Source organism: Diachasma alloeum, unplaced genomic scaffold (genome assembly GCF_001412515.2).
Source record: "Diachasma alloeum isolate Michigan unplaced genomic scaffold, Dall2.0 Dall_scaffold_00302, whole genome shotgun sequence".
NCBI classification, from domain to species: Eukaryota; Metazoa; Arthropoda; class Insecta; order Hymenoptera; family Braconidae; genus Diachasma; species Diachasma alloeum.
Window position 1 is genome coordinate 674,991 of NW_021680441.1, and position 13,395 is coordinate 688,385.

A 13,395-nucleotide genomic window follows, 5' to 3' on the forward strand; every position below is an offset into this window, starting at 1 on the left:
ATGACATTAAAATTTGAACATTCTCGAATCTTCCGCCGAATATTTGTTCAGCGTTTTCTTCCATTTTCATTATTTGCCTGCGCGCCAAGCCATTCATGGCTGTTTACCAGAAATCAACTGATTAATTTTATCTCATTTATTCAGGCAGTTCTTTGTTGAAACATGTAATACCAGCTGTACTGAATTGGAAAATGGGATTATTAACGGATGTGAATCCACACATGACTTCTCAATTATCGACATAAGCACAATTCCACAATGCCATTTACACCTCTGGGAAAATATTATACAATACAAGTAGGAATAAATTCGTCAAATTCGTTTGTTAAAAATATTTCTGCACCATTTTATTCAGTTGATTGTCATCCATTCATGTTACATTTTGTTTTTTCGAATGTATAATTTTCATTAAGCTTCGAAGAATTAATTGCAGGGAGAAAAACGACTGATCCATGATCCTTCGCGATTTTCACTTGCCAATGCCTCCAGGATAGAGACCAGTATAACGACCGGGTGAAGGATTTACATACGGCCAATAATTTTTCCTCGTTTCCGGTGCTACTACTGGTTGAATTCTGACTGCATTTGCTTCTTTCGCCACTTGAGGTGTTGCTTTCAAAATTGTGTCGCAATACGCTTCTTTCTGAAATTTGCATTCAAATCAATGAGTCTGAGCAAACTATCAATATCCAAGTGGTTTTGCACCTCAACATTTTGAGAAATTTATTCTTACTATTACTGATGCTTACAATCAGTGATGAACAATGAATCAGATCCAAAAAGTTGATACCTTAATTTAAGATTTCAAAGGTCTTAAAATAAGATTTTCAAAATTCTCATGTTGCGGGTTTCGAAGTTTTTAATTTGAGACGTTGATAGACTCAACTTGAAACTCTCGAATGCCTTCAGTTGAGACTTTCGGAAATCAACTTGAAATTTGTCTTTACGGACAGTTCTGACAGTCTCAGCCTGAGACTTTTGAAAGTTTCAATTTGAGACTTTTCAGTCTCAATTTGAGATCATAATTCTTAAAATAAAGCTCGTTTTTATTGCGAAAATCAATGTAATATGAATAACCTGATGTCCAACAGAGTATCTCGAACAATATCAAAAATTTTATTTTATAAAACTTACCCCACACTCCCTCGCATTAGCTGCCGATAGACACCAGTAAGATTCTCCATTTCCGCAATGCAAAAGCGATCCCTAAGATCGAATTCAACAGTTGAAGTAAATTCTTAAAAAAACCCATTTTCGTCTGTCGCAAAAATAATTATCCAAATGAAAGTTGTACTCACCTGTGATATATCACAAGAGATGGTGATAATCATCATTGCAATTAATATTTTGCCGTACATCTTGAGACTCCTTAGGATGTCAAATGTGAACTGACTTCTTCCAAAATTGATGTCTCTTTTTATACCCCGTTAATGACTATTATCAGGGAATCAATGACGATAATTGAGCACTCACTTGTGCAGCCTAATTGATATCGGGAGCCTCATCGTCAGCAAACGAATTCTGGAATAGATCCGATAAAATTAATTAATCGATTCCTGTTGAATGGGTATGAACCGGTTGTCACTTAGACACACAACGGAAATGGAATATGAATGGTAATTTACGTTTTGTTAAACATAATCTATGCTTAACGCGAATGTGATATCTGGCGCACTGATAGAAACCGTTAGTTATTGTTAACAAATGTTTTCGGTTGGAGACGAGGGTCTATTTGGTCTTAGTAAATGTTCACTCCTTAATAGTTAACAAATGCATATTTGAGGAGCCTTGTTTGACTCGACTTTCACCTTTCGAGGGAACCATTCGTTAACTATTAACGAATTTCGTTTGGAATAAATAAATCATTCTATCAGTGTGGCTTTTTCCGTCATGAAAATCAGAATTTAAGCTTCACAAAGGTGTACTCAAACAAAAAGCGTTTTTTATATTTCACTAAGCGTATGTGAGATTTTCGGAGCCGGAAAATCGAAACCAGAAATTTCATAATACACGGAGAGAAAAATTCAAGAAAAATTACCAGAAAAAAAATGTAAAAATTACGTTTCGAAACATAATCCGCGAGCGAAGTACAATTCAATAAAAAATGTGAGTCGGAATTGAAATTGTACGAATCGCCACGTAAATTCTACCATTTGTTCCGTAAAAATTAACCACCTGTCTGATGACTCACCGCTGTGGGAAAAACAAGTCGTTCCGTAATTTTTCCCCAACGATTGAGAAATTTTACGGAACGGAACGTAGAAATAACACACCAGCTTCATAAAAATTGGTGAACGTTCAAGAATTTTTGATTTTGGAGGCACAATAAGTCGGCAAGTTTCTGTAAGATTTTACTTCTTCGGGAAAAATTACGTGACAATTTCGTACTTTGTTCGGTGATGAACCTGAAAATTCACTGAACGTTTCAGATTTCTTCTCTTCCATTCCTATAAAAATTGCCGGAAAAGGATTCCCCATTGCGGATTGCGTGTATTATTCCCGTTTCATGACTTCTAGAAACCTCAGATTTCGCAAACGATTTCTCAGGAACGAACGGTCAGATCCATTTTATTTTCACGCATTTTTCAATAAATGAACAAAAAAATGTAATTAATCGGGAAGGTGTTGAGTCAATGACCGTTATACTATTTTCCTACGGGTAAATGGGATTGTCAAATTGCGATTATATCGATAATTGAGTGTTCATTTGTGGATTCACCGGGGTTAATGATCCCATATTCTCGGGCAGTCGCTGGTATCACGTGCCTTGTTCAGCAAACGACTTCTTTGACAAATCTGGTAAAATTATAATTTTATAGAATTTCCTAAAGAAGTCTAGCGGCTCTGCACTAGAATATGGGATCACTAATGGATGTCAATCCACAAATGACTACTTAATTATCGACGTGAGCACAATTTCACAATCCCATTTACACTTATGAGAATGCTATAAGGGTCATTGACTCAACATCTTCCCGATTAATTCCCTTTTTTGTTGATTTATCGGAAAAAAAATTGGCGAGTTTGGAAAAGTTAGGGTATCTACACTGTCAGAAAATGGCTCCTGAAATATCAAGTAAAAAATCTTATAATTTTTAAAAATCACTCATTCACACGAAATTTTCATGTATTTTGTTATTGAAATGTCAGTTGAATTCTGGAGGATTCAATGGAATTGCAATTTTCAGGTCCATATGACAGCGAAAATGATTAATTAATTCGAAAATTCAAGCAACAATTTCCCTGAATTGAACATTTTTTCAACTTTCGATATGACTCATCGAAAATTGGCAGAAACTTAATATTCCATCAATAATATTTCTCCACGAAATTAATGAGCGTTGAAGTTGTGCTTCCCTTCTCCGATTTTACCGAGTGATTCAAGAGGGAATCATTTAATGAAACAGAAGAAAAAATCCTTGGAATGAGCCTGGAGACTGGTGCAGAATACTTCAACTTAGATTATAAAAAGAATAGAACACCCTGGTACAAACGTCACAGCAATCTTCCACGGAGCATCATAGTACGGGTTAACAGTGCCAGAGCGAATCATTACAATCTCGCTAGCTCTTTGAAAAGAGTTGGCTTCATCGAGTCTTTATCTCGTGATTATTTTTCGAAGGCTTCTCCCACCCTATAAAATCGAAGCCTTCTTAAAGAAATTGAATAGAAATGTTCGCAGACATTGATTCCTTCTTGAACTCCGCAGGATTGAATATTTGAAGAAGTGATGTAAATCATTACGAATAATACCTAAAAAATTATTTTATAAACCCATTTGTATTTTTGTATTTTTTTTATAGCAGAATAAGCTACATGGTTTGAATGCTTAAATAAATCTTTCAAAAATGATGTTAATGAGCAATGAAAACCATCTGATTCTCATTACTTGTGCAATCTATAATGGAGATGGCTAAATTATTTTATAATACCATATTAACGATTAGTAAAGAAAATCACATTCCGCCAACCTGCCTTATCAATAATGGAGGTCAATGTATTTTTCATGACCTCGTTTTTGGATTACGGTAGATCCATTAATGTTTATTATGTATTTAAGCAGATATTGTAACAAAAAGGATTTAAAATTTGATCCTCATGGTCGGTTTACTCCACCCTAGTAAATGTAGTCAGGGGAATGAAATTAGTTTAATCTAGAAATCCGCGAGAAGTCGTGGAATTTTTAAGACACTTTTCACTGGACACCAAAGTCATTCATATTCGAATAACTCTACTACCGCTCAAGAGACTGCGCATGTAAAACCGCATCGATTATGAGGAGAACAAATCGATCCAGCGTTTCTCCAGGAGAAATCATGGAATTTGTGAAAAAACTACATTTTTCGACGTTTTTTCATCAGTTGTCAAGTGATCAATTAATTTTGTCGGGTCTACTTAAGAGGTCATTACACAATAGACCTGAGTCTGGATACACAAATGACTGCTCAATTACCGATATGAGTATAATTCCACAATCTCGTTTACACGTGAGAAAATAGCATAAGGGTCATTGATTCGTTGTTCATTGTCACGAACGGGGTATAAAAGGAGACATCAATTTTGGAAGAAGTCAGTTCACATTTGACATCCTAAGGAGTCTCAAGATGTACGGCAAAATATTAATTGCAATGATGATTATCACCATCTCTTGTGATATATCACAGGTGAGTACAACTTTCATTTGGATAATTATTTTTGCGACAGACGAAAATGGGTTTTTTTGAGAATTTACTTCAACTGTTGAATTCGATCTTAGGGATCGCTTTTGCATTGCGGAAATGGAGAATCTTACTGGTGTCTATCGGCAGCTAATGCGAGGGAGTGTGGGGTAAGTTTTATAAAATAAAATTTTTGATATTGTTCGAGATACTCTGTTGGACATCAGGTTATTCATATTACATTGATTTTCGCAATAAAAACGAGCTTTATTTTAAGAATTATGATCTCAAATTGAGACTGAAAAGTCTCAAATTGAAACTTTCAAAAGTCTCAGGCTGAGACTGTCAGAACTCTCCGTAAAGACAAATTTCAAGTTGATTTCCGAAAGTATCAACTGCAGGCATTCGAGGGTTTCAACTTGAGTCTATCAAAGTCTCAAATTAAAACCTTCGAAACCCGCAACATGAGAATTTTGAAAATCTTATTTTAAGACCTTTGAAATCTTAAAATAAGGTATCAACTTTTTGGATCTGATTCATTGTTCATCACTGATTGTATGCATCAGTAATAGTAAGAATAAATTTCTCAAAATGTTGAGGTGCAAAACCACTTGGATATTGATAGTTTACTCAAACTCATTTATTTGAATATGCAAATTTCAGAAAGAAGCGTATTGCGACACAATTTTGAAAGCAACAGCTCAAGTGACGAAAGAAGCAAATGCAGTCATAATTCAACCAGTAGTACCACCGGAAACGAAGAAAAATTATTGGCCGTATATAAATCCTTCACCCGGTCGTTATAGTGGTCTCTATCCTGGAGGCTTTGGCAAGTGAAAATCAATCTGCAATTCATTCTTCGAAGCTGAATGAAAATTATACATTCAAAAAAACAAAATGTAACATGAATAGATGACAATCAACTGAATAAAAAGGTGCAGAAATATTTTTAACAAACGAATTTGACGAATTTCTTCCTTCTCGTATTGTATAATATTTTCCCAGGTGTAAATGGCATTGTGGAATTGTGCTTATGTCGATAATTGAGAAGTCATGAGTGGATTCACATCCGTTAATAATCCCACTTTCTAACTCAGAAGCTGAATTTTGAAAAAAAAAAAATCCCAAATTTTTTGAGTGCCCACATGTTCCTCCACCCGCCCTCCAAATTTTTTTATTGTTCATACTCGCAGCGCCATCTCCCAGCGCTGCGTCCAACCTCTCGAAAAAGGCGGGTAAAGCCACTGGCAAATGTCGCACAATCGTCAAAACCTCCAAAACCCCGTGTCGACAACCCCCGACGTGTCACCCCTACCCCACCTCCAATGAATCCACCGAAAGTGCAATAACCCCACTGCGATTGTGATCAGTAAATGCGTTGGAACTTCGCGAAAAAATCAAGAAAGAATGTCGAACAGTGTTGACCCCCTGCCCCGGCCAAAAGTGAGGTTCACCCACTCCCCGGAGGGCTCCAACTCCCCCGGACCCTTCCAAGGTCCCAGAATCCGGGAAATCGTGACTCTAAAGCACCCAGTGAAACTAGTCCCCCTCCCCCCGGCCGAAAACCCAACCCCCGACCCTGAGACCGTTGTTCCAAGCCTCCAAAAACCCCCTTCAAACCCGAAACCCTCAGTGCCCCCTCCCCAGCCCCAAGTCCCCCCGATCAAGGTGAAAAAAAAATCCCCAGCAGTCCCCTCATCCTCGGAAGACTCCAGAAGACCCAAAAAATCCTCTCACGACTTGGAGTATCTCCAGAAAAAATTGGAGGAGCTCAAAACGTCAGATAAACCCAGGCAAAGAATTCCTTCGACTTCAAAAGACTCGAAAAAGCCCCCGGATGCGAAGAAAAATGTGAAATTCACCGAAAAAATTCCATCGAAATCGATTCTCAGGTCTAAAAATACTCCAGCTAGTCAGACTAGACCTGGAAACCCCCCGGGGCCTGACGGAAAAACCGAGAACAAAGAAAATCTGAATAAAAAAGAGCCGAATTCTGCTGAGGGAAAGGCTGTCGTTAAAAAATCAAAAATTGTTCAGAAGAGGGAGAGCGTTCGTTCTGGCGTGTTGAGTGGACCTTCGGCGGGTGCTGGAGGGGGTAAGGGTGGAGGATGCCCTCGGAGGGGCCCCACAACTGCTGGAGGAAGGGATTTGGGACTGATGCCGTGCATGAAGGGGAGGAAAGTTGCGGAAACTAAGAGAAATGAAGTCAATGTTTTGAGGCATGTGGCGAGGCCCATTCCCAGGGTCTTCGTGGGGCCCGGGGTGCCGCACGATCGGGGGAGTGGGGGGGAGGGGCCTGAGGAGGGCCAGATGAGGGTCGATGGAGCCACTGGAGATCTGCTGAGTCGACCCGAATACAATTCCATCGTCTGCACGATCAAAAAATTGGAGAAAGTGAGGAAGAAAAAAGTTGTGGAAAATTTCGAGAGCCTCCCTGGGGTTTATAAGGATCTTGTGAATGGAAAGGTATCAGTGGTGGATTTATTTTCATCGATTTTTCAGCCGAACAATTGTGACTGATGTTTTGGGATTGATGGAGAATTTTCTCGCATTCATACTCTGAGAAAAAAAATTATTTTTGCCGAATATTCATTTACTTGAGAGGAACATTTATTTTTTTCAAAATCATATTTTTCCAATCGAATACTTCCTAGGTGAGCCATGACCTTGGATCAACTCCTCCAATGGTTATTAATGTTTCCTAAATTTTTTATTTTCTATAAGAAAGAATTTTGATTCATTCTTTAATATTTATAATCATTGAGGGAATTCACTCGAAGTCATAACTAACATGATCATCTTCTAGAGCAATGTAATTGTCATAATTGAAACGTAATGAGAATTGCCTGGACGTGATTCGGCTGGAGAAAAGCTGGATTGAAAAAATAAATACTTCTCTCAAGTAAATGGATATTTCGCAAAAATATTTTTTTTTGTGTCTTCAGTTTTCGTGTGAAATTCAATTACTCATTATTATTCTCCATTGTATCATTCGTCGATTGAATATAAACTCGAAGGCATATTTTGCTTCTACATAACTAAATCGATTAATCTTCAAGTCGATTTTGATTATTCATCAATTTTCAGTGAATATCTCTGGATCTAAGGGTGCTAGCAAAATTTTTATCATAACCTTTTTCGTAGAGTGGATTATGATCTACAAAAAAGGTCATTATGAATATTCTTCTATCTCCCTTAAATTCGAAGATATTCCTCGAAAACGCAGCCAAATCGTTTTACCACTTCGCTATTGATTTAATTGTGTCATGTAAAAATTCACGAGACTAAAAGAGTCCATTCGAATCGACCAAAATTGACAATTCGTATTGATTATTCCACAGATATCATCGGCCCTGGACTTTCCCGCCTTCGAATCAGTCTACCACGACCTAGTGGACATAAGCATAGACGAGAAACAATTGCCCATGAGATTAACAAGAAGCAGAGATCCAGAGCCTCGACCCAAAGACTTCATCCCAAATCTCTCCGATTTTTTCGTCCCTCAGTATCCAAAGGAGTATTCAGTGGCTGTTAAAATCAGGCCCAGAACCCCAGAAATCATCGACAACTGGAGTGGATTCAGTATTAGTGATAAAATAAACGCTTGGAAAATGACTCTGGATGAGCCATCGATCTAAATCAACGGGAGTGGACGAAAATTCCTAGTTTTTACTTAAATTCATTCACTAATTTTCCTAAAGATCTTCCACGTGCATTCCCCATTCACTCCAATAATTGCACCAAATTTTTGACTGACAAAAGTGAGTGACAAAACATTTTTGACCTGACAATATCCAATGATTAATCTTTCCTATAGTTCTATTATATTTTTTAATCTGTACATTTTTTAACACATTTTCATACGAATTGAATAATAAATCTACCTAATTACTCATACAATATAATAAATATTTACAGATGATCGATTTAAAAAAATCCATTTGGAACCAAAATTTCATGATCAATAAATAATCATCTCGAAGATTCTGTTCGTGACAAGTCCGAAGAATAAAAAATATTGTTATCCTTCAAGAGATATGATCAAAGGGACGATTGGGAGAGTCAAGTAAATCACTGGAATGTTCAAGGGTCACTCCACCTTGAAAAATTGAAAAACCACGAAATTTCACAATTTCTTTTTAAAAAATTTCCATTCTGTTTGACAATGACGACTCAATTAACTAGCGAACGGATTCAAATTCTTGTTGTAATCATCCTCCTTCGATCCCGTAGAGTCGTCCTCATCTTCGTCGAAGGGATTGCCCCCCTCTTCAGCGAATGGATTCTTCTTCTCGTCGTAATCACTCTCGCCAAATGGATTCGATGGTACGATAGGAGTTTTCGGTGGTACGAAGGCTCTAGTCGCTGGCGATGCCCTGGGACTCTGATTGTTGACGATTCTCGCCTCTCGGATTGGCACTGGCGATGATTTCCTAGAGTTTGAACGTGGAGTTGAGAGGCCACTACCACTTCCTGACACATTTGCTTCTAACGACGATGAGTAGACGTCTGGTTTCGGGGGGTAACGTCGATCCTCGGCGAAGGGATCGATTCTACGCGCTTCACTTTTAACTGAAAAAAAAGAATTCCCATTTTTTTAAGATAAATTTTTAATATCCAATTTATTAGAGAAACATTTGTGTTCCAATTTCAATAATTTATTAACAACAATAACTACACTCGTTTATTAAAAAATCCAATTGTCCACTTGTTGCCTCCGAATGCATCAATATAATTGTACAATTATATTGAAACAATATAATTGTACAATTAAAATCTTCATCAATTATTAAAAACCGAATAATCAACGTAAAATCATTCATAATAATTTTGTTAATGTTAAATTATTAGCGTATTAAAAACGTGTGAACATTTAAAAATATAATCGGTTAAAATTTAGTCACCGATTAAACAAATATAATAAATCAAATTAAACTGTTGATTCTAAATAGAAACTTGAAAATATAATTGAGAGAAATGGGATTTAATTCAACATTTTCTCACCTAAAGTCGTATTTTTTCCCTCCGTCAGTCTTATTTTGGCTTCGACCCCAGGCCCATAAGCGTTATAATTAGCCTTTGGTTCCTGAGATCTTGGAGCCACTGGAGTATTAGCTGCAGGGGTTGGAACAATGGGTTTGTCAGCATCTGTGATAATCATGAGTTTCTTGAAGACACCACGGCCGAAGTAGTCGGCCACTAGTGAGAAGGGATCCTCAGCTCTGTCCAGAAGACTGTGGAATGTCTCATGGAGATCCTGAGACTGTTCTTGCGCTCTGATTCGGTCAAGCAGTTGTTTGTTCTTGGGTAGACATGCCGGACACTCATTCTCGTTCTCCGAGAAACTTTGAAAACAGCTGGAAAGATAAATTGCATTTCTGATCCTCCATTCGATATCTGAATAATTTGTAAACAAAGTGCTGACGTCATCTCGTAAAATAATTTCATGTTTAAAGAATTTCTCGAATTTCTTTGGTGAAGCCCCGAATTCTTCCGAAATTTCTAGACAACCTGAGCATTTTCTCATTTTTTTTTCAACACAAAATTTTCGAAAAATTGCAGACAGCTGTATTTTCGATGCAGCTGTAATTCTACGTGGATGCGTCCATGGTCTTTCCTTCGTTCTCGAATTTTCTAGAAACTCCCTGAATTTCCTCGAAATTTCTAGAATTTTCTAGAATTCCGACAGATGGCGCTGCACATAAGAACAGTTTCTCAAAATGACCCCCCATATTGAAGCCAAAGCCGTATCCACGTCAATATCTAGACTGACCTTACCACTGCACCAGACATTTACACTCTTTACTTCATACGATGTTAATTCTTTGATTGCCGATCCGCCTTTTATAGGGAATTTTGAATCTAGAAATTTTTGCACTGGAAATTTCTATGACTAACAACCTGTCGGTATCTTACCGATCGATCCCCAGTTGGTAACGTATCGACAGTCAGTATCGCCGATAGATGGCGCGGCTGCATAATCATTTTTTTACCGAATGACCCCCAAAACGAAACCCTAGACGTATCCCGATCAAAATTTCACAAACTACTTACTGCTGATGATAAGAATGCTGGCACATGAAATGGACAGAAGGCAGCTCCAACTGATGATGACAAGCCGAACACCTGTTTCCCTGAAAAATATTGGTGCTCCCCTTGATCCCAGCGATCTGTTCCCTCAGCCTCTTGGTGTCCTCCCTGTACTTCTCCACGAGCTCGGCATCCTCTTTCGTCTGCTCCTCCTCCGCCTTCAGTACCGTATTCAAGTACTCCCTAACATCCCCAAGACTGCAATTCAACGAAGTGGAGAGGGCATCGATGACCATCAACGGTGGTAGAAGCTTCTCCTTGGAGATGACCCCCAGGATATCCGCCAACAGCTTCGGACTAGAATTCTTATCCCTCGCGACACACCACAACGCCTGAATCCACAGATTCGGATCCTGGTGTCCAAACCTCTTGCAGGTCCCCAGGACATTCTCGTCGTCCCTCTCCCTCAGATGAAACTGCAGAATCTCCTGATAAAGCTTTCTCTCCTCGTAAAGAAACAGCACTCCCTTCCTGAAATTATGCTGGTGACATAGAACGAGGATCTGATCCCTATCGAAGCAGGCTTCAGAGCTCTGTAGCAACCTGATCACCTTCTGCTCGTACTGCACTTTCATAACTTCACTCGACTGCGCCCCCCAGACGTGCAGATAGTGCTCCACCAGAGTATTATACACCATCGTACTCCACTTGGTATCCGCCTTCACCAGGTGCTCCAGAAACTCAACCAATCTCTCTGAATTGTTCAAGAAAAGATGGATGAAGTCCTCGGGATTCGACCGCTCGACGATCTCCTCGGTCGTCCCATCTAGGACGTTCTCATCAATCAGAGGTCTGTCAACCGCCCGATAGTTCGTGCAAAGCTTCTTCAAGAACTGCGTAGCCTCACTGGGAACATTAGCAATCAGAATGCTTCCATACTTCTTCATGTTGGCGTCAGCTTCCTCGAAGTCCAGCGTCCCCATGTACTCGAGCGCAGATCTGTATTCGTTCTTGTCTTCTATCTGGATCCGTAGGTACCACTCGTGCTTCTTGTGCTTCTTCGCGAGGAGGAGAGCGTCCTCCGGTGACGCTTGTCTGCAGACCTTAATGGCGATCTCCACGTCGAAATCCACTTCGCGATCCTTCGTCATGATGAATTCTTTGAGCTTGTCCGTGTGGTTGAGTTTCGTATAGCAGTTTAGGAGGAGGGTTGTGTGGTCTTCAGTGGCTTGGGACTCCTTATGAAGGGCTTGAAGGTAAGTCGTCAGGTTGTCAATGTGCTGAGAGTCCAGGAACTTTCTGATGACATAGGACGGCTCTAGCTTTCCTATCGTCCGAATGTACTGCTCTATCGCGCCATTGTGGTCACCTTTCGAGTACAAGTGGTCACCGTACTGGCGGAAAATATCGACAAGCCCTTCGGTGTCGTACTGCTGACTCTTCGCGATTCTGATCGAAACGTCGTACAAGTTTTTCTTGAAGAGGAGAGCTAGCTTCGACTGGAGGTCTTTCTCGTCGAGGTGGTAGAGCTTCGAGTCACCCGAGAGGATGAAGAAGCCACCCCACTCGGAGAGGATCGCCTGGATCGAGAGCATCGACGCGGAGAAGACTATGAACTTGTTTTGAATGTCGAGGACTGTTATCATGTGCTTGTCGGCGCCCGGAGGGATCGGCTCGATCGCGGATGGCTTGGACGAGACTGTTGTCGATCGCGGCACGTTACCGGACTCCTTCGCGATTATTACGAGGTAACCGCGGAACCAGTCGAGCATCGTTTTCTGGCCCTCTATCGCGTAGCATGGACCACGCCCGTCTAGGGTGTAGCAGTAAACCGCGTCGCTTCTACCGATCATAAAATGACTATCTTGACTGGTTTCAGCGAGGACGCTGCACTTATCAGCGCACCCCATGTTGTCTAAGACCGTCTTAACTTCTTTGTCCTTCACCGTTATGTTGTAGAGATATACGTTCATTGTTGTCGCGACAAAGAGGTGATTCTGTTTACCCGTTGATCGGATTTGCAATCCCGTTATTGGGGCTGTACTGTCTTTCAGTATTTTTATCTTGTTCTTTCGTTCTCTTGTGAGATCGCCCCTGTAGAGCATGATGGAACCATCGGCGAAGCCAACCGCCATCATAGACAAGCTCTGGTGGACGCAAAGAGCTGTCGCCGGAACCGGCCTGAAACTTGGAATAGCCCGGCTAATCCTCACGCAAGTGGGATTCTCCTGTTTATCCAATTTTCCAAAGTTCCATACTTTGATTGTTGGATTACAACCAGGATCGTCCTCACCGATTGTGAATAGATAAGTGGAGTGCTGTACTTGTTCAGCGAGGGTTAATGTTATCTCGTAGCCTCTAAATGTCGAGACTTGATATGTTCGCTTGACAACGTGAATGTTGCCTGTATCGTCGCCGAATATTAGGTTTCCGTTTCCACTGGTGGAGGCACTCACTCGTGCGTTCTACGGAATTGGGTTATTTCGTACATTTTATTTTTATGAAGGAATTATTGGGATATTAGTTTTGAGGCTTTCGCGGCCATTATTAATGACTTGGTTGGCTTCCGGATGGATGCCGCGTTGAGTTTCAGCATTGCGCCGACGTTTCGCAAACATTGCAGTCTGCATCTTCAGGGCTATGAGCTCCGATTCTGAGCTCCGATGTGTGGGGGCAGTCCTTATATACCTTCCCTTGTGGTGGTGGG

At 40.0% G+C, this 13,395-nt stretch overlaps 3 protein-coding genes across 3 annotated transcripts in view; 2 read left to right on the forward strand and 1 right to left on the reverse strand.

The window, feature by feature from the left end:
- Positions 1-4,368: 4,368 nt before the first annotated feature.
- LOC107039586 lies at positions 4,369-5,495 on the forward strand. Its single transcript, XM_015259296.1, has 3 exons — positions 4,369-4,664; positions 4,757-4,828; positions 5,322-5,495. Exons 1-3 carry the CDS (start codon positions 4,605-4,607, stop codon positions 5,493-5,495), a joined length of 306 nt encoding a protein of 101 aa, XP_015114782.1. The 5' UTR covers positions 4,369-4,604.
- A 422-nt stretch (positions 5,496-5,917) lies between these two features.
- LOC107039686 (formin-like protein 14) lies at positions 5,918-8,575 on the forward strand. Its single transcript, XM_015259446.2, has 2 exons — positions 5,918-7,124; positions 8,000-8,575. The coding sequence occupies exons 1-2, from the start codon at positions 6,066-6,068 to the stop codon at positions 8,294-8,296; spliced, it is 1,356 nt and encodes a 451-aa protein (XP_015114932.1). The 5' UTR covers positions 5,918-6,065; the 3' UTR covers positions 8,297-8,575.
- The window catches only part of LOC107039685 (vacuolar protein sorting-associated protein 11 homolog), a 7,048-nt gene continuing 2,123 nt past the window's right edge, over positions 8,471-13,395 (reverse strand). Inside the window, exons 3-5 of the mRNA XM_015259445.2 lie at positions 10,713-13,153; positions 9,663-10,015; positions 8,471-9,230 (exon numbers count right to left, since the gene is read on the reverse strand). Coding sequence (XP_015114931.1) covers positions 8,836-9,230; positions 9,663-10,015; positions 10,713-13,153 — 3,189 coding nt within the window. The 3' untranslated portion in view covers positions 8,471-8,835. The remainder of the gene's footprint in view (positions 9,231-9,662; positions 10,016-10,712; positions 13,154-13,395) is intronic.

What these genes read in the sequence shown, in the direction of transcription:
- LOC107039586 (XM_015259296.1), top strand. Translation starts at nt 4,605, where the DNA reads ATGTACGGCAAAATATTAATTGCAATGATGATTATCACCATCTCTTGT. An exon ending in TCTCTTGTGATATATCACAG is followed by an intron (nt 4,665 to 4,756) that starts GTGAGTACAACT and finishes ATTCGATCTTAG; the next exon opens with GGATCGCTTTTGCATTGCGG. An exon ending in CTAATGCGAGGGAGTGTGGG is followed by an intron (nt 4,829 to 5,321) that starts GTAAGTTTTATA and finishes TGCAAATTTCAG; the next exon opens with AAAGAAGCGTATTGCGACAC.
- LOC107039686 (XM_015259446.2), top strand. Translation starts at nt 6,066, where the DNA reads ATGTCGAACAGTGTTGACCCCCTGCCCCGGCCAAAAGTGAGGTTCACC. An exon ending in AGGATCTTGTGAATGGAAAG is followed by an intron (nt 7,125 to 7,999) that starts GTATCAGTGGTG and finishes ATTATTCCACAG; the next exon opens with ATATCATCGGCCCTGGACTT.